The sequence below is a fragment of the Nicotiana tabacum genome, chromosome 17, assembly GCF_000715075.1.
Source record: "Nicotiana tabacum cultivar K326 chromosome 17, ASM71507v2, whole genome shotgun sequence".
NCBI lineage: Eukaryota > Viridiplantae > Streptophyta > Magnoliopsida > Solanales > Solanaceae > Nicotiana > Nicotiana tabacum.
This window is the reverse complement of record NC_134096.1, coordinates 17,427,544-17,447,829: the sequence shown is the minus strand read 5'-3', so window position 1 is coordinate 17,447,829 and position 20,286 is coordinate 17,427,544. Positions and strand designations below refer to the sequence as shown.

The window sequence follows — 20,286 nt, the reverse complement described above, 5'->3', positions numbered from 1 at the left end:
CAATGGCATCATTCTTCTCCACTACGTTGGCCTGTCCCTTCTTCTTATACATTTTTGGGAGACGAAAATCAGGGGCTTTGTGACCGGTTTTTCCACAATTGTAGAAGCTACCCTTGAATTTCTTTTTGTTCTGCTCCTTAGTCTATCCAGAAGACCTCTTTCTGTTCTTACGTTTTGGAGCAATCTCCTCAACGATATTAGCTCCCATGATCGTTGAATTTCCACGATCTTGAGACGAATCACAAGATCTTCCAACTTCATTTCTTAGCGCTTGTGCTTAAGATAGTTCTTGAAATCTTTCCACGAATGAGGCAATTTTTCAATCATTCCAGCCACTTGAAATACTTCATTCACGACCATACCTTCAGCAATAAGGTCATGAAAAATAAGTTGAAGCTCCTAAACTTAGGTTCCAACAGTTTTACTGTCTATCATTTTATAGTCTAGAAACTTGGCAACCACGAACTTCTTCAAGCATGCATCTTCAGTCTTGTACTTCTTCTCAAGTGCGTCCCATAATTCTTTCAAAGTATTCATCGCATTGTACACATTGTACAAGTCATCCTCTAAAGCACTTAAGATATAGCTTTTGCAAAGAAAATCTTCCTGCTTCCACGCCTCATCAATCATGAATTTCTCGTTGTCCGTCATGTCCGCAGTAGGCACTGGAGGTTCTTTACTAGTGAATTTCTGCATACCAAGTGTGTTAAGCTAGAAGAACACCCTTTGCTGCCATCCTTTGAAGTTGGCTCCGGAAAATTTCCCCGGTTTCTCTACCGGTGGAACAACAGTCCGGCTTGATGAGGCCATCGTCGTTGCCGCAATAGTCGCAGAAGAATTTCCGTTATCAATTGCCATTTCTCACTGTAAACAACACAAGAGTTCGATTAATGGCAAAATCAGAATAGTAAACAATACTGTTATTAACAAAAACAGTATGTATAATAAATAAAACCGAAGTTTTTATATACTGTTTCATAGAAAAACGATGAAGTTTTTATGTTCTTCAAATCATTTTATGAATTTCAATACACTGATGAAGTTTTTTATATCTTCAAATAAGAATATTAAAATTCAGAAGGAGTAAAAAACCACACATGTTTTAATCTCCACAAACAAAATATAGAATATAATAAATTAATTTCCTTAAGAATGTTATAATTTTGTATTGCTGTAATAAACAATTAAACTTTTTGGAAAAACAAAACAGAAAGTTAGTAATACTTGTTTAACGAAATAAATTCTGGAAAAACAGTATAGGAATAAATCGAGCCCACTGAATACACAGTGTGTCCTTAAGGAAATTATTCCCCTCAAGTACCCGAGGTGCTGGAATATATCCTCCCAGGATAGAACGATTTAACTCACCGGAGTGTTGGTACCAAAATGCCGGTGAATAATGAGCCACTCGAAGGCTGTAAAACACACTGGAATTTTTGTGCAGAAGAAGAAGAAGAAGCAGCTCAGAAAATTTTGTAAGGAAAGATTCTGGGATTCGTATTGCTGGCATTATTTCTGAAAAGGCCTTTCAAAAACAGCCATGGCTGTTAGAAAAGGGGTGTTTGAAATATTGCGGGAAAAATGTATTTAAAATAATCCGGGAAAGGGCCTGACCGAACCAGGTCGTGGGTCATGGGTTATTTCGAAGCTGAAGCCGAACCGAGCGAGCGACGACAACAACAGCGCGAGGCTTGCCTTTTTCTTAACTCTTTAAGAGCTAGAAGAAGAGCAATTATATATATACCTATCAAAAGTCTTTTCTTCCTCCGATATGGGACAATGTCCCTTTGCCAAAGGAAACTCAAATATTTTATTTTCCCTTCATTTCTAATTCACCTCTTTAAGTTACACAAGCTTAAAATTCCAACACACACTACCCTCCCCAAACTCCACTAATGAGATTATACTGGGTTATTGTTATTGTAGAGAGACTACTCCAAGAGGAATAGGAGAAATAGAATACAAATTAGATTGAAATAAAAAAGAGAAGAAATTAAAGGTATGGTAGAAAAAAGGAAAAGGAAAGAAAAATAAAAATAAAAAGGTCAAATTAATGAGGGATAATTTTAAAATATAAATTTATTTTGAACAAATTAATTATATTTAGCTTCTTCCAAAAGCAAAAAAAAAAAATGATGTTTGTTGTACTCAAAAATATTTTCCACTATGACCAAACATCGTAAATTTTTTAATAATTATTTTCATAGTAAAATATATTTTGACCTCCTAAATGTTTGGCCAAATATGCTCTTAATTAACATTGGAAAACCATAAACAACTCGCATTCACTTGCAAATATATTTTATTGACTAATAGCTGTCGTTTTATCAAAATACTTAGTTTAAAGAGTCATCATTTTGTGGTTATTGGTTGAAAATTATAAACAACTGGCATTCACTTGCAAATATATTTTATTAACTAATAGCTGTCGTTTTATTAAAATACTTAGTTTAAGGTGTTTTACTTGTTCTCGATAAATTTTTGACTTTCTCTCTTCAACAACTATCTACTTTGCTTTTTGGTAACTCAAACTTGCAATTTCTTACTTAAAAAATGAAAGACGCTCGTCAATACACCAACTAACTCTTGTCAAAATTATAGACTAATAGCCAACTGACATTCACTTGCAAATATATTTTATTGACTAATAGCTGTAGTTTTATCAAAATACTTAGTTTAAGGAGTAATCATGTTGTGGTTAGTGGTTGAAAATTAAAAATAAAAGAACGACTTGTAATTAAATTGTTTTCTCGTTCATTAACCTATATATACAGCTATGGTGAATCGACGTTCTCATTACTAAGAGTGAAGCAAATCTCCCTCACTCTCTCTCTCTCTATATACAATACATATAATCCTCACTCCTGTTCATTTACTTACCTAAGAAAGAGAAATGGATCCAGCGGTGGTTGTTGCGCTGCTTCCAATGGTTATTAAAGCGGTGAGCTTTATGGTGGAAACCCTGGTGAACGTAGTAAGACAAAATAAGGAGCTAATCAAAGGTGCAGAAGGAGACTTCCATAGTTTGCTGGACGAAGCTCAAGGATTAAATGCCTCACTAGCTGCAGATTATGCAGAACTGAATAAGAACAACAATCCTACTAAGTGGGATGAGTTATCCCTTAAAATTCTACGTACTGCATATAAAGCTGAGGATAGCATTGATAAATTCTTGGTTCAGGCGAAGATAGACCAAGACAATACATTGAAAAAACTCTTCCCAATTGATAAAGTAGTTGACAGATGGACTAAGCTACCGGAGATCAATAAAATCCTCACAGAATTGCGAGAAATTCGCCAAGAGATTCAACAAGCTGTTCAGGAAAGCCCACAGACTGGTCTGCAGCCTGAAAATAGCAGCACTGCACAGCAAACCCAGGTATATACTATATTATAAGCTTTTCTTTTTCGGTGACGTTTTCTTTAATTATAACAAGCATAGACCAACTTTTATGAAATATGATAATAAAAATCTCAACTTCAAATGAGAAAGTGAATTATATACAGCAATGGTGATTTTTCCGGAGTCAAAACATAAATAAATAAAAGTATGATGACAATCAAGGGGCTATATATATATATATATATTTTTTTTAAAATTACCTAGCTATATAGTTTAATTTCCAGGTCTATTCCCTTCTAGTGTACGGGGTGCCGCCACTGATATATAACAAAACTGACTGGTTATTGGCTGGCTATACGAGTAAAACAGCACTAATGTTACTTCTGGTTATATTTCTCCGTCTCACGCTTTTGCGACTCTCGGTTGAAATTTATGTTACGCGCTTTCCTTTTTGGTTTCTCTTAAAAAAGAGATAATTTATTTTTATATTTAGAACTAATTTAATTTTATAATTTTTACCCTCACAATTTTAATTTGTGTGAATCTGATCAAAAAAGAATTTAGAAATTAACTTAAATATTCTATTTTACACTAAATGAAAAGTTTTTATAGACATACAAATGCTATGATATATTTAAGAACAAATCTCAAATGAATAATAGTCACACAAATATTATAGCTTGTCGAGAATCAAAAATTTCAAAACTTTTTATTTTTTCCCTAAATACCGTGCTCAATCAAAAAAATTCTCCTAAATTGAAATAGCAAGAGTATGATTTATAAGTTATATGCATACAAAAATGTATGCCATATTTTATATTACAAGTGTTAAAAAGTCTTTCCATATTCTTAAACTTGATATCCAATTGGAGGGCATCACATAAAATGGGACGGCGATTGCATAAAGACTAGAAAAAAAAGTAATCTACAGACCTAGAAGCAGAACATTTACAAATAGTTGAATAAATTTTTTTAAATGGAAAAAGATAAAACATAGTAGCAAAACAGGAGGAGTAAGATTTACATAATGCTCAGCAAACAAGCACAAGAGCTAACCAAATGCATGGTCAAAATTAAAAGATTTGAATCTCGAAAATAAAAAAAGTGTCATACGAATGGGGATACACACACGCACATATATATATACATATACATATATATATATATATAAACATAAATTTTCGGCTATTATTTTGAGAGCAGCTATACAATGCCATTTTTCCTAATAAATAAATATGAAAAAAAAGGAATTGGCTTAGCCTTGGCAATAGGAAATATGAGCATTTCAGTAAAGGATGAGATTAATATGAAGTTCCATTCACATTAGATCTTTAAAGCTAATAAGTGCATGAAAATTGGTGATGCATTTTCCTTCTGTATTTATATATCTTTAATCCCCATAAATCCTAACCAAAGTGCCCACCTGCCCCACCATACTATAAAGAGGTAAAAAAAAGCATCCAGCCTTCATAAGCAATATAATTTCTCCATCACAATCATTTTCTAAGTTAAATACCAATTGAGAAGTGGTTTAAATGTATCAAATAAGTAGCCTAGGTTGTGGAATGGCATTAGATGTGTCATTATTGATGATTTATGATCATACATATTGATTAAATTAAAAGAAGTTATTTATTTTATGAATAGACAGGTAAATTAAAAAATCATGTCTATCTATGCTTAACACAAAACTCACACACGTTTGTATAAGCTCACCAATATACAATCCCCCCATATCTTATTTAACACACATCTTATTTTTCAAACTTTCTGCTATGAATTTCACATAATTGTCGTGTGATGCCATCTGAACGAGCTTTCCTCAAAGTGACAACTTAAATCACTTTCCACAAATAAGTGCGACCAAAACTGATAAGCAACAATCATAAAAATTAAAGACCTTTTTGAAATCTGAAAGCACAAAATGGGGAGATTAGTGTTGCTCGCCATTGCTGACTGAGAGAAGCAAAACTTGATCGTAAAAAGTGATTGGTAAGACCTGGAAAGAGGAAATCAATGTGAACATTTAACAGTAAGAAATATGATTAAACAAATGAATGTTTTAGTAGTTGTAATGGGGCTTAACGTTACAGTCAAATAAGATTAAATATGAATATAAACCAATGAATTAATACAGTCATTCGGGTCAAATTTTAAAGATAAATGTACGTAATAGCTGTAATAGTTAAAGACAAATCACAAAACTAAAATTCTCTATAATTGTAGGGAAAACATATATTTAGCATAATTCCTAATATATTTATTTTATTCTCGTCAAAGATTTGCATTTCAAGACAAATATTTACTACTATAATTTATTTGATAACTTAGATAGGACAAATTACTTTTTTACATCTATATAGTGGAGGTAATAATGTGGAAACAAAAATAAACCAAGAGTTAAGGAAAACACAAACTGATCCGAAGAGAAATTCAACCTTGACGAAATTGCTCATCTCTGCTCTACTGAATAAACTGCACCGAGGCAAGTAAACTGTGTATAAATCATCGGACCGAATAAACATTAAAAACAATTGTACATTAATTCAAAAGTGATGTGTTTTTTCTTGTGGGTTTATTTAAGAATCTTGTAGACGGGAAAATTTCCAAAAAAAGAAGAAATAAGAGATAAATAGTACATCCGTGAGCATGGGGAGGTTCCTCATCAAATTTTATTTTTTATCTTTATATTTGTATATAAATTATTGACAAATTTTAATTAAGCTCCATACACATGCAAATATAATGTGAACATTACTGACTTTCCTTATATACCAAAATTTCATAGTCAACAACTAAAACTCAAGGGGGAAAATCCTATGTTTCCCAAAAGCATCCATGATAATTTTGTGAAAGCTCTACTTCCATAATCTCAAATGACCGCAATTGTCATTAAGGAATAAAATGCTAGACCTGAAGGATAACTCGAGAAGACGAATACACTAACCTCGTGGCAATTAAACATTTTGTGTCGTGCTATATTAGTGGTACTCAATTATAAGGGAGAATCATACAACTAAGCACATTACCGGTCTCGTTCCCCAATAGAGTGTTGTAAATGTTCGGTGTCCTTCTGGTTTAAAATTATACACAATACACAAAGCATGTTGATTTTCATTATTCCATTAGAAAAGAGGGTCATAAATTTTAATTTATATAGAATTGCTATATGACCCAAGAAAAAATACACGATTCAACCTTTGCAAGTTTTTCATGAAATAATGGACACAATCTGGAAATTGAAGGTTATTACCACTCCTTAAAACTCAAAAATAGAGTGAAAGGAAACTAAGCCAGGGAAAAGGAAGAACTAATATTTGCTAAATTACCTAACAAAATATTAAACAAATTTGTGACTGAAACAAAATCTTAAGCTAAATCAAAGAGCAAGATTTTTCATCTCCGATCTTTTGATATCCAATTTGTTTGATAATTTGAAAGGGTTCTGCATTGGAGGATCACGAAGTGATTGGTTTTGATGAGTCAGCGGAAAAAGTGAGAAAGCGACTTGTTGAAGGATCAGAGGATCTAGAAGTTGCCTCTATTGTGGGTATGCCAGGTCTTGGCAAAACTACACTGGCAAGGAAAGTCTATCATGATCCTGTGATTTCATTTGAATTTTTCAAAAGAATTTGGGTGTATGTCGGTCCGTCATATGTAGAGAAGGATATCTTTCTTAATATTCATAAAGGGTTGGAGTTGAGCAGTGAAGGAGTTCAAGATAAGAATGGGGAACAATTAGCTAAGGAAATACATGATTTTGTGATCAAAGGAGGTAGATATCTCATTGTCTTGGACGATGTGTGGAAGGCAAAAGCTGTGAATTTTGTCAAGACAGCTTTCCCAGACAAAAAAGGCCGCCACCGGATTCTGATGACCACTCGCGAAAAACAGGTGGCTACACCTGTCAGTGCATATCTACACGATCTGAAATTTTTGGAAGACCCAGAAAGTTTTGAGCTGTTGGAAAAGAGAGTCTTTGGCAAAAGAAAGAAGTTTCCGATTCAATTAGTAGGACACGGAGAGAAAATTTTAGAAAGCTGTAGTGGTGTACCTCTTGCAATAGTGGTGATTGCAGGAGTTTTAAGTAGTTGTAGTGAAGAAATCGAATGGCAATTGGTTGAGGAAAATGTGGGACAGTACCTTGTAAAAAAGGAAGACCCTAAAAGTTGCTTGAAAATTGTGGAAATGAGTTACAATCATTTGCCTCAAGATAAAAGGGCGTCCTTTTTGTATATTGGCGCCTTTCCTCGAGGCTTTGTTATCCCTGCATGGAAATTGATTCGCTTGTGGATTGCTGAGGGTCTGATAAAGTCTAGCTTACGTGGCAGTGAAATCGAGGTGATTGCAGAGTATTACTTGAATGACATTGCCAATAGGAATTTAGTGATAGTGATGCAGAAGAGGTCTAATGGTCAAGTAAAAACATTTCGGGTACACGACATGGTGCATGAGTTCTGCAATGGGGAGGCTAAAAGGGTATGTCTTTTTCAACAACTATATCCCACTACTCCTAATCTGACCACTCCTTCTATACGTGATCCAGTTACTTCTCGTCGATTATGTATTAAATCCTCTATTCCACATAATTTTATCCCCGAACATAGAGATGCAGAACATGTTAGGTCTTTCTTATGTTTTTCGCCAAAAGGAATCGACGTATCAAATGTTGAGATCCAACTCCTCCCCAAAGCATTTCCACTCATCCGAGTCTGTGATATTCAATCCTTCATATTTAAATTCGTCCCCGAATTCTATATACTATTTCACATGAGGTATCTTGCTGTGTCAGGTGAATTCCAATCCCTTTCTCCATTATTTGGTAATTTCTGGAATTTACAAACCCTTATGCTTCATACAAATCAGTCCACCCTCGAGATAAAAGAAGGCATATGGAAAATGTTACAATTAAGGCATCTGCATACTAATAAACCTGTGAAACTGCCGCTGCCTTCAAACCCAATAAGCAAAAGTTCTTGCCTACAAACTCTTTCTAAGATTGCACCAGAAAGTTGCACGAGAAATGTGCTTGCAAAGGTTTGTAATCTCAAAAAATTGGGCATCGAAGGGAAATTGGAAGCTCTTCTTGGATTCGAAAGTTTTGAAGAGCTTAAGTGCCTGGAACGTCTGAAAATGTTGAATGATATTATGAGTCCAAAAATCCAGCTTCCTCAATTATTCTTCACATATCTACGAACTCTGAAGAAGTTAACTTTGTCAAGTACGAAGATTGATTGGAGTGAGGCAAAGGAGTTGGGAAAGTTGGAATCCCTTGAGATCCTAAAGCTGAAAGACAATGCATGTGTGGGGAAGTCCTGGAAACCAGAGGCAGGAAGTTTTCGCCTGCTCCAGGTCTTGTTGATTCACTTGACAGACTTGAAAACTTGGGACACATCAAATTGTCGCTTCGGAAGATTAAGGCACCTTGTTTTAATTAGCTGTTATAACCTTGAGGCTGTGCCACACGAGCTGGCTAATTCACCTTACCTTACAGAAATAAGGCTGCAGAACACACAGAATGCAGTAAACTCTGCAAAAGAAATCAAAAGGAAGAAACTTGAGATGCAAGCTCCAGGAAACATTGAGTTCAATCTCGTTATATTCCCTCCTCAAGCTGATGCCAATTGAACAAAGTGAAATCGTATTTAAGGTCAGTGGATTTCATTGTCTTGAATGATCTTAAATCTTCCATCATTATCTGTATTTGGTATAATGTAATTTCGTTTTCCTGTAAATGATAAAGTTATATTTTTCTTAATACCAAGCACACCTTTGCAATCAATGAATTTGCACAACTTAATACTCCTATAATGCTTTCCCATTACATTCACGAATGCAAGGATGCACCTTGCGCAAACAATTATTTTACATTAGAAGTTTTGAGTAATTTTTATTGTCTCGCTTTCTTTTGCTTTCTTGATCCCCCATATAATGGAAATTAAAAACATAACTCCGCTTATGAATACTTTAATTGATTAGAATAGACAGATAATTTATGTGGTTGATTCTCGTTAATTAATTTCAGATCGAGATGTAATTGATTAATATGTGACTCGGTGAAAGAATTGAGGTGCACTCAATTGATCTGAAAATCAACATTACAGTATAAAAAACAAATGAATAAATAAACAAATTTGTCAGACTCATTAAAATGAGATTAGGTTTATTTTAAACGATAATTTTAAACGCGATTTTCGTGGTTTTGTACTAATTGTCAAAAAACTCAAGTTGATTGACTAACATGCTTACAAAAATAATCATGACTTGAGCATCTTATAGTTTTGTGTTTTTCTTGAGTACTGAGGTGGCAATTCCAAGAGCTAAATCATGGTACGAAAGTCAAAAGATTGAAAATAAATTTTGGAAAATGGGGAGATGTACCTAACGTTGATTAAAAATTGGAAACAGACCGTAGCAGGTAGTTGAAATGGACCGAATATTTACATTACACTAGATGCATAGAGTAATGTAAAAACTTAGTGATTCGTCTCCAAACCACAAAGAGATGCCTTAGCATAGAAAACTATCTGCAACAATTTGCCTCTCATATATTTTCTTTTACTTATGTGCCTCCTTTGCAGGATAGAATCAAGGCATGACGTTCCTGGGAACCTGGGTTCAGTTCCTCTGATAAACATGTTGTCCTTGTATCCATTCAAGCATTGTGATCAAAGTGAGAAATAATCTGTGGGGATTTAGATGTGTTGAGTAAATGCGCTCTACTAGGGCCTAGGCTTGAAACAGTCTTCCTGGTTCTGTTTTCGAGTTCCCAGTCATGTAGAGCGTTTCTGTTTCTTGTTAAATTGCCAGCTTTCAAGCTTGTTGCGGTTGTATTACTTCAATTGAGTATTTGTTTGTTTTAGATATGTTGAGTAAATGCGCTCTCGTGTCACGACCCCAATTTTTCTCCGTAGAATGTCGTGAAAACATCTAGTCTCTAAAACTATGTAAGCTTAACACTTACTGAATTAATAGAAGAATTCGACCATCAATGATAAATATGAAATATAAATCTTTATACATAACTTATAATTTCCAAACCGGTAGTACAAGTCATAAGCTCTACAGATTTTGCTAGAAAATCCCTAAATACAAATGTTCGATATAGAATTAAACAGTACAAAGAACATATCAGAAGGTGACTCGAGGCCTGCGAATGCGACGACAAATTTACCTTGAGTCTCTATAGTTCGACCATCCAGCTAATAATCTACAACAATCGTGGCGCCTGGATTTGCACAAAAATGTGCAGAAGCGTAGTATGAGTACACCACAACGGTACCCAATAAGTATCAAGACTAAACTCGATGGAGTAGTGATGAGGGACAATCACGACACCTGCCGGACTAAACAACTTGAACAAGTGTGTATATGAACTAACAGAGAAACAATATTAATATAAAGCTAAGCAAGAAAAGGAATACAAAATAATAATTGCAATGATACACTAGTAACAACAATATTCAACAGGAAGCAATCAGGTAATAATGCTGTAAAGTAACTGATCACGGTCTAAGTCCAGGAAAACCAAATAAATGAAAAACCAACAACTCAACAAGGACAATTGCTTTCACAATAGATTTGTTCAAGTATTTTCACGAGGTACCGAACCTCATAATCACAACTCATGGGTCCCCTCATTCATGAACTCTAATCACTTTGCATTGTGTGCCGACATTAAACTTATAACCGCACGGACGACTCACGTGCCAATAGAAGAATCTTCACATAGAAGGCAAGAAGACAAGAGTACGTATAATAGTTAATGTCATCAGCATTCACCTTTTAAAACCGATATGGGTGATTTAACTACGCGTATGCTTGTGCAAGTGTTCTATCATAATTCCAGTCAATAAATAAGAATATAGTCAATGAATGGCACATAAGGAACGATTACCACGAAATGTATAGTGTAACAAAAACAACAATGAAGTTTGAAGCAATGACCGACACACCAAGATTAGCTACATAGAACTGAGCTAATAGTACAACACGGAGGAAAATAATTAATGGTATGCTAAGGAAAACAATAATCAAAGCCAAGTTCACAGAAAAAGGGGAAATGACAACAAGAGATCTCCCGAGGTACCGCCTCGTAGACTCAAATCGTAAAAATGAATCACAACTTTGCTTATATCACCGTAAGAGCCTTTATATTTAGTTTTTGAAAATAATTTTTCCGAAATAGCATCCCGCATTTTAGACCACCTTATCATACTGCATGGCTTCTAGTAGTTCCCCTACTAGCCATGCGTTTCAAGCCCACCTTATCTCATTGTATGCATTTAATACCCAGACCTTATACTACCGTATGCATATCAATAACAACAACACGACATAAGCCTCGTGCAATACAATAACCGCACGATAGAAACCTCGTGCAAGCATATAAATATTTTCTTAATAAAACACGTATGCCAAAAACATAACAACTCAAATAAATGACTTTCACAATATGTGTCCACATGCCACAACATTCCCTCAAAACAATTTCAATATCACAACCACGTATAGCCCTCAACTCAATAATACTGAATACAACAACTGTCACGACCCAATTTCTCCTATAGGACGCGATGGCACCCAACGTCGCCGCTAGACAAGCCAATGGTGAATTAGCCATGTATTTATTCTTTTTAACAATTTTGAAATAGTTGATTATTATTTATTAAGTAAGAGGTGAAAAATTAAATAAAATAAAAGGTAAATAAATATAAGAGCAAGTGTCGTGTAATAAATACTCAAAAATCATCAAATGTATACTAGCATATTTCCAAGACGTGGTGTCACAAAACACAAGTAAGTATGAGCTACTAGTAGAATATACAAAATACTAAACTACTGACTGAAATAAAGTAGACAGAAAGTAAATGCAAAAGAGAGACTCCGGGTGCTGCAGAACGGACTCGGAAGCAGCTCACCACTAAGCCTCGGGATATCGAAGGTGTGCACCGGAATGAGTGCCAGAGACACCTGTCTCAGATCCTGCACGATTAGTGCAGAAGTGTAGTGTAAGTACATAAATAACATGTACCCAGTAAGTATCCAGTCTAACCTCGAAGAAGTAGTGACGAGGGGTCGACATTGACACTTACTATGGACCAATAATAAAATGCAGAAACTCTAAACAGTTATGGACTATGGAAATAATAATAATAATAACACAATAACAAGCACTGAATAAATGATTCTTTAACTTATAATAAATTCCAAAATCTACATCTAACACATACTAGTTCCAAATCATTTCTTGTTATTAAATAAAATTATATCTCTCAAGTCATAACATAATATCAAGTGTAATCGGGTTCCGAGAATTATCACGCATGATTTATATCAAGGTCGTATGGCCCGATCCAAAATACTGTGTGCACTGCCGAGGGTCGAACGACACGAACCATAGATGTATATATTATACTGACGAGGCGAATGTCCCGCTCCCTTAAGAATAGATAAGTCTACCTCATTCGCGAAAGTACTTGTGACGCGAGTGGACATGAATTTCTTAGAGTTATTAAGTATTCCTCAATTCTTTCCCCAAATAAGAAATTTAACTTGGACATTTTAAACTTTTAAATCTCTAGTCTTAGCTCTATTTAAGACAATTAATACGCACAAGAATCTTGACAATACAATTAAAGCATGATGTAATTCTAAGACTACCTGGACATCTCATGGAATATCGCTACGCACGGAATCTCATCACCTATTGCGTACATAGCTCCCCATACAAGTAATTCACAACAAAAAATACACCTAAGGGGATGAGTTCCCTCTTACAAGTTTAAACAAGAGACTTACCTCGTTCTCAAGCTCACTTCCAATCCACAAATACGCTCTAAATCCTTAACTTGGATCCAAACAACCAGAAACTAGCCAAATATTATATAAATAAATCAATATATACTCAAAAGTTCATAATTTAACTATTAAGGTTATTACCCACCCATAATTGGAAGATTCATAAAATTAACCCCCGGTCCCACTTGCTCAGATTCCGGAAATTTTTGAAGATAATTGTTACTAATAACCTCACGAACTCAAATATATCATTTTCACCCAATTTCATAATCATTTTTGTGGTTAAATCTCATTTTTATCAAAACCTAAGTTTTTTAACTAAACCCAAATTTTTTACAACTTTACATGTTAAAATAAACTCACAATCTATGTATTTAACTTCCATTAAATTACTTACCTTCAATAGCTAGGTGAAAAACCCTCTCCAAGAAATTCCAAAATCGACCAAGAGATGAAAGAAATGAGTAAAAAATGACCTAAGTCCTCACTTACATGAACCTCACTGCCCAACATTTTTCGCACCTGCGGTGCCACTGTCGCACCTGCGGCTCTGCTTCTGTGGAAAAAACCTCGCAGGTGTTGATCAAGCCCAGGTCTGCCTCCTTCACTTCTGCGGACAACAGTTCTCTTCTACAAGCTCACTTTTGCAGCGTATGTGTTGTACCTGCGACCTTCCCCGCTTCTGTGATCGCCTGCCTCGCACCTACGCCTTCGCAGGTGCGGTCCCTGCTTCTCCTCTGCGATCACTAGGAAGTCCATGCCAGACTACTTCTGCGGTCAAAAGCTCGCACATGCGGCCAAAACCTCACAGGTGTGGACACACTAGAACTGGTGCACTAGTAGTTCTATTAATTTCAAACTTGGTATGCGCATCGTTCGAATGGAACCCGAGACCCCAGGGTCCCGCCCAGACATACCAAAAAGTTCTTAAACATAAGATGGATTTACTCAACCTCTCGAAATACGGAAAACAACAACAAAACTAAGAATCACACTCCAAACCAAATCGAATCAACTTATGAACTTCAAGTTCTTCCAATGTGCCCCGAATGCGCCGAATCATACTTAAACTACTCAGAATGACACCAAATTTTGCGTGCAAGTCTTAAATCACCATACAGAACTATTCACGGGATCAAAATCCGAAACGGACCTCAATAATACCTAAACCAACTTCAAATAAAATTTAAAGAACTTGAAAACCCTTTAATGTGACAACTTTCGATATTAAGCGCCGAAACGCTCCCAGGTCATCCAAAACCCGATCCGAACATACACCCAAGTCCAAAATCATCATACGAACATATGGAAACCGTCAAATCTTGGTTATGAGGTTGTTTACTACAAATGTTGACCTAAGGCAAACTTAACCCTTTTAAGATAATAATAAGGACCTAAGGTTATGATTTGAACCCGAACCCTTCCAAATCCCGAACTAACCATCCCCAAAAGTCTTAAAATAGTAAAAGAAAATACATATGGTATTATTTAGGGGAAAGGGTATCTAGAAAGAAAAACGACCGATCGGGTCGTTATATTGTCCACCTCTTAAACAAACGTTCGTACTCGAACGGGTATAGAATCGTACCTGGAGTGATGAATAAGTGTAGATATTTGTTGCGCATGTCCTCCTTGGTATCCTAAGTTGCCTCTTCAACTGGTTGACCCCTCCACTAAACGTTTACCGTAGATATCTTCTTGGACCTCAACTGGCGAACCTGCCTTTCAACAATGGCAACTGACTCCTTCTCGTAACCCATGCTCTCATCTAGCTGCACTGTGCTGTAGTCTAACATATGAGACATGTCAGAATGATACTTTCGGAGCATATACAAGTGGAAGACCGGATGAACTCTCGATAGACTGGGAGGCAAAGCAAGCTCATAAGCAACCTTTCCAACTCGTCTCAACACCTCAAATGAACCTACAAACCTTGGGCTCAACTTGCCCTTCTTCCTGAACCTCATGATTCCCTTCATCGGCGAGACTTTCAAGAGAACCTTTTTGCCCACCATAAATGATAATTCACGTGCCTTTTGATCTGTGTAACTCTTCTGTCTGGACTATGCTATGCGAAGTTGCTCCTGAATCAACTTTACCTTTTTCCAAAGCATCCTTCACCAAGTCAGTACCATATAAATTAGCCTCGCCGGGCTCAAACCATCTGATGGGCGAATGAGATCATAAGCCATCTCGATACTGGACTGATAATTGTTGTTGTAAGCAAACTTGGCCAAAGGCAAGTTCCCTCCGAAGTCAATCACACATGCTTTGTGCATATCCTCCAAAATCTGAACTGTCCACTCCGACTGCCCCTTGTTCTGCGGATGAAAGGCTATGTCGAGCTCTACCGGGGTTATTAACACACTCTGTACTTCCCTCCAGAAATGCGAAGTAAACTGAGGGCCTCTATCTGATATAATAGAAATAAGCACACCATGCAACCAAACAATCTACTGAATGTAAATCTGGGCCAATCTCTCAGAAGAATACGTGGTCATAACCTGAATGAAATGTGCCGACTTGGTCAACCTGTCGACAAAGACCAAAAATGCATCAAACTTCCTCAAGGTCCGCGACAACCCAACTACGAAGTCCATAGTAATGCGTTCCCATTTCCACTCATGTATAACCATCTGTTGGAGTAGGCCACCTGGCCTTTGATGCTCATACTTAACCTGCTGGCAATTTAGGAATATCGCCACATACTCAACTATGTTCTTGTTTATCGTCCTCCACCAATAATGTTGCCTCAAGTTGCGATACATCTTCGTATAACCTAGATGAATAGAATACCGAGAATTGTTTGCCTCCTCTAGAATCTTTTCCCTTAATCCATCAACATTAGGGACACATAAGTGACCCTAGAGTCATAGAACACTATCCTCACTGATAATAACCTCCTTGGCACCACCTTGTAGTATCGTCTCTCTGAGAACCAATAAGTCCAAATCGTCGTATTGGCGAGCCTTGATCTGATCGAATAGTGAAGACTCGGCAATGACACATGCAAGAACTCGACTGGGCTCTGAAATGTCCAACCTCACAAGTTTGTTAGACAAGGACTGAATGTCCAAATCTAATGGCCTCTCCTCTACTGAAATTAATGCTAAACTACCCATACTTTCTACCTTTCAACTCAAGGCATCTGCAACCACATTCGCCTTGCCCGGATGATAAATGATGGTAATATCATAATATTTTAGTAACTCAAGCAACCTGCGCTACCTCAAATTGATATCCCTTTACTTGAACAAATGCTACAAGCTGCGATGATCGGCGTAAACCTCACAAGACACCTCATAAAGATAAGGCCTTCAGATCTTGAGAGCATGAACTATCATGACCAACTCCAAATCATGTACGGGGTAATTCTTCTCGTGGGGCTTTATCTCACGTGAAACTTATGCAATAACTCGCCCCTCCTGCATCAATACACAACCCAGGACAATGCGTGAAGCATCACAATACACAGTTTACATCCCTGAATCGGAAGGCAACACTAACACCGGTGATGAAGTCAAGGCGGTATTGAGCTTCTGAAAGCTTTCCTTGCAATCATCGGACCATCGGAATGGAGCATCATTTTGGGTCAATCTAGTCAAAGGTGTTGCAATAGATGAGAAGCCTTCCACAAACCGACGATAATAACCTGCTAACCCCAAGAAGCTCTTGATCTCGGTCGCTGTGGTTGGACGAGGCCAACTCTGAACTGCCTCAATCTTCTTGGGATCTACCTTAATTGTAATTGTGCACGGAACGGATCGGATCAGATTTATCATATTTCGGATTTCAAAATTTGGATTCTACAAAATGCAATCTGAATCCGATCCGAATTAACATTGGATCAGATTAGATTTTAAACTTTGGATCGGTTAAATATTTTTGATTGTTGGATCAGATTGTCGGCATTATTATGGCTTATTGCCAATCATACTCACTCTTTCGTAATGCTCTTTGTTACTTGCCACTAAGATTGGTATGATTTGAAAGTCAGTAATTCTGATATTCAACACATTCGACTTAATGATTCAAATCAAAATTACCCATTTCATGAAATTTGGTTGAACAAATAACGAACACGATGCGGACAAAGATAAAAATCAAAAGAAGATTAGAATGATTATATTCTAGACATAAATTTACATTCTCTGAAAACTTGGCATTAGGCCATTACCGCAGTAAAGTTTTCATTCTTGTAATTGTTTGATAACTAGAGTACAAAGGTCGTTATCATTGGAATTTATTGCCATTTATTCTCTCCCAAGTCCCACGGTGAGGAGTACATATTTGATTGAATTTGTGTCTTCAAATGCAATCCAAAATAATAAATAAGAAAGAAAATAACAAGAAAGAGAAGCAAAATAGAGGAAAGATAATAGGAAAGAAGACATTTTTTTCCACATCCTTTTAGTGTTGGAGGTTGCATGTAATCAGTTACCGTCGCGTCGTGTAGTTTGGTCTTGATTGAAAAGGGAGGCAAAAGTCGAGCAGGGAGCTGGAATCTTGGAGGCGGAAATCGAACAAGGAGTTGGATAGTGTTGGACTCTTATTCTTGTAGAAGAGAGGCGGAAGCCGAAATAGAGAAATGTGAGAGAGAGTAGTTCGATATAACTTATATGTTAAGTTATAACCTAACCTAAGTGGGCAGTGGGCTGGGCTAGTGGGTTGTGAAAAAATAAAATACTCCCTAACCCTAAAATTTTAGTATATAGGTCCATATAATTTTGGATCGGATCGGATTAAAATTATACCAATCCGAATCCAATCCGAAAAATTTAAAATTTTATAAAACATAATTCATATCCAACCCAAATATCTGAAATTCGACATCCGAAATTGAGCGGATCGGTTCGAATTTCGGATATCTGATCCAAATGAACATCCCTAACCTTAATACCCTTGCCTGATACAACATGTCCTAAGAATGCCACATAATCTAACAAAAATTCACACTTGAAAAGCTTAGCATATAACATTTGTTCCTGCAAGGTCTGAAGCACCACTCTCAAATGCTGCTCATGCTCCTCCATGCTACGCGAGTAGATCAAAATCTCATTAATGAATACAATGACAAACGAGTCAATATACGGCTTGAATAGTCGATTAATCAAATCCTTAAACGTCACCGGGGCGTTAGTCAAACCGAAGAATATCACTAAAAACTCATAGTGTCCATATCTAGCCCGAAAAGCCATCTTTAGAACATACGAATTACGAATCTTCAACTGGTGGTACCCCGATCTTAAGTCATTCTTAGAGAACACCTTGGCACCCTGCAACCGGTCAAACAAATCATCAATACGTGACAACAGGCACTTGTTTCTGAATGGTAACTTTGTTCAACTACCGGTAATTAATGCACATCCGCATAGTCCCATCTTTCTTCTTCATGAATAACACTTGGTGCACCCCAAGGCGACACACTCGGTTTGACGAACCCCTTTCCTAGCAACTTCTCAAGTTGTTCTTTCAATTCCTTCAACTCTTTAGGAGCCATGCGGTACGGTGGAATAGAGATAGGTTGGTTACCTAGAGCCAAATCAATATAGAAATTGATAGAAAAAAAAGATGAAACATATGAATACGTAGAACCTGGATCAAATAGTACCAAATCATCCCTACCGCAGACAGAAATAATACTTGTGATCACGACATATGGTCTGGCTGTAAAGCATAGAACCTAGCCGGAGTGTCACCTGACTGACCTCTACCTCTAGGACAGCCCCTACCCACCTACCCTCCGCCTCTGGGTGGCCGAACGGCTGGTGCGGAAAATGTGCTGTAATCATTAGTTGATGATCCTGCTGTACTGCTTTGCCCTGAAGTCTGGGACAAAACCTCTTCATGTGGCCAAGATCCCAGCACTCGTAACAACCCCTCAAAACGGTGGACTGCTGACCTGAAGTCTAACCTTGATGGCCTGAATACCCATGCGAGGAACCCTGAATAACTGGTGGGCGATAGTAGCTCTCTGGCATAGCACTGAAATAGGGCCACACTGGAGCACCTCGAGAAGGCGACGGTGCTGGATATGTGGGCCTACTAGACTGACCCCTCCCAAACGGACCTCTGCCCCCATATGGAGCACTACTAAACCCTCCAAAATATCGGAACAGGTAGTCCCTCGAAACCTTCCCTCGGATTCGCTGACGAATACCCTCGATCCTCCGGGCTATCTCCACAACTAGCTTATAAGAAGTCCCCATCTCAACCTCTCAGGCCATAGTGGCCTGGATACCGTAGTGCAAACTGGCAACAAACCTCTGCACTCTCTCTGCATCGGTGGGAAGTCTAATAAGTGCATGACAAGATAACTTAGAGAATCTCGCCTCATAGTCGGTCACTGACATCTGACCTTGCTGGAGCTGCTCGAACTGAAATCACAACTCTTTCCTCTGAGAGGATGGAATATATCTATCTAGAAAGATACATGTGAATTGGTCCCAATTCAAGGGAGGAGAACCTGCTGGTCTGCCGAGGAGATATGACTGCCACCACCTACGGGCCCTGCACTCCAGCTAAAAAGTGGTAAAGTCTACCCCGTGGGAGTCTGCTATCCTCATGTTGTGCAGTCTGTCCCTGCAACGATCAATATAGTCCTAGGATCCTCATGTCTCTCACCTCCAAAGACAGGAGGATGCATCCTGGTTCATTTATCTAATAGATTCTGTGGCTCGCCGACTACAACTGGTCTGGGCTCAGGTATGGCTGCTGCAACTAGCTGGGCTCCGCCCACGGGTAGTGCACACGAGGTCTGACATACGACAACTTCATGTCCAGGAGCCTGAGCGGTATGGGTCTATGCTCCCCCTCCCTCCTGAGATGTGGTTGGGTGAGCTGCAAATAAACCAGTTTGAGTCATAGAATTCATGACCCGTAACATACAGACCATGACGTCCTGGAATCCTGACGCGAACATGAAATCCGCTGGGGTGGGCTCCGCTGCATGCATCTTACCTTGATCCTCAATAGCGGGATTCTCCACTGGATCCACTGATGGTACAACTAGAGCAACTCTAGGACATCCTCATCCTCTTCCACGAGCTGGAGCCCTCTCTCGGCCTCTACCTTGACCTCTAGCAATAGGGAGAGCAAGTAGTGCAACTTGGAGGAAAACAATTAATAGTATAATAAGGAAA

The 20,286-nt window shown here is 37.5% G+C and overlaps 1 protein-coding gene across 1 annotated transcript; it reads left to right on the top strand.

The window, feature by feature from the left end:
* Positions 1-2,798: 2,798 nt before the first annotated feature.
* Positions 2,799-10,207, top strand: LOC142171521 (putative late blight resistance protein homolog R1B-14). Its single transcript, XM_075234066.1, has 3 exons — positions 2,799-3,379; positions 6,785-8,993; positions 9,925-10,207. The coding sequence occupies exons 1-2, from the start codon at positions 2,894-2,896 to the stop codon at positions 8,969-8,971; spliced, it is 2,673 nt and encodes an 890-aa protein (XP_075090167.1). The 5' UTR covers positions 2,799-2,893; the 3' UTR covers positions 8,972-8,993; positions 9,925-10,207.
* Positions 10,208-20,286: the final 10,079 nt, after the last annotated feature.

Coding starts and splice junctions, on each gene's coding strand:
- LOC142171521 (XM_075234066.1), top strand. CDS start 2,894: ATGGATCCAGCGGTGGTTGTTGCGCTGCTTCCAATGGTTATTAAAGCG. Junction 3,380..6,784: donor GCACTGCACAGCAAACCCAG/GTATATACTATA, acceptor ATAATTTGAAAG/GGTTCTGCATTGGAGGATCA.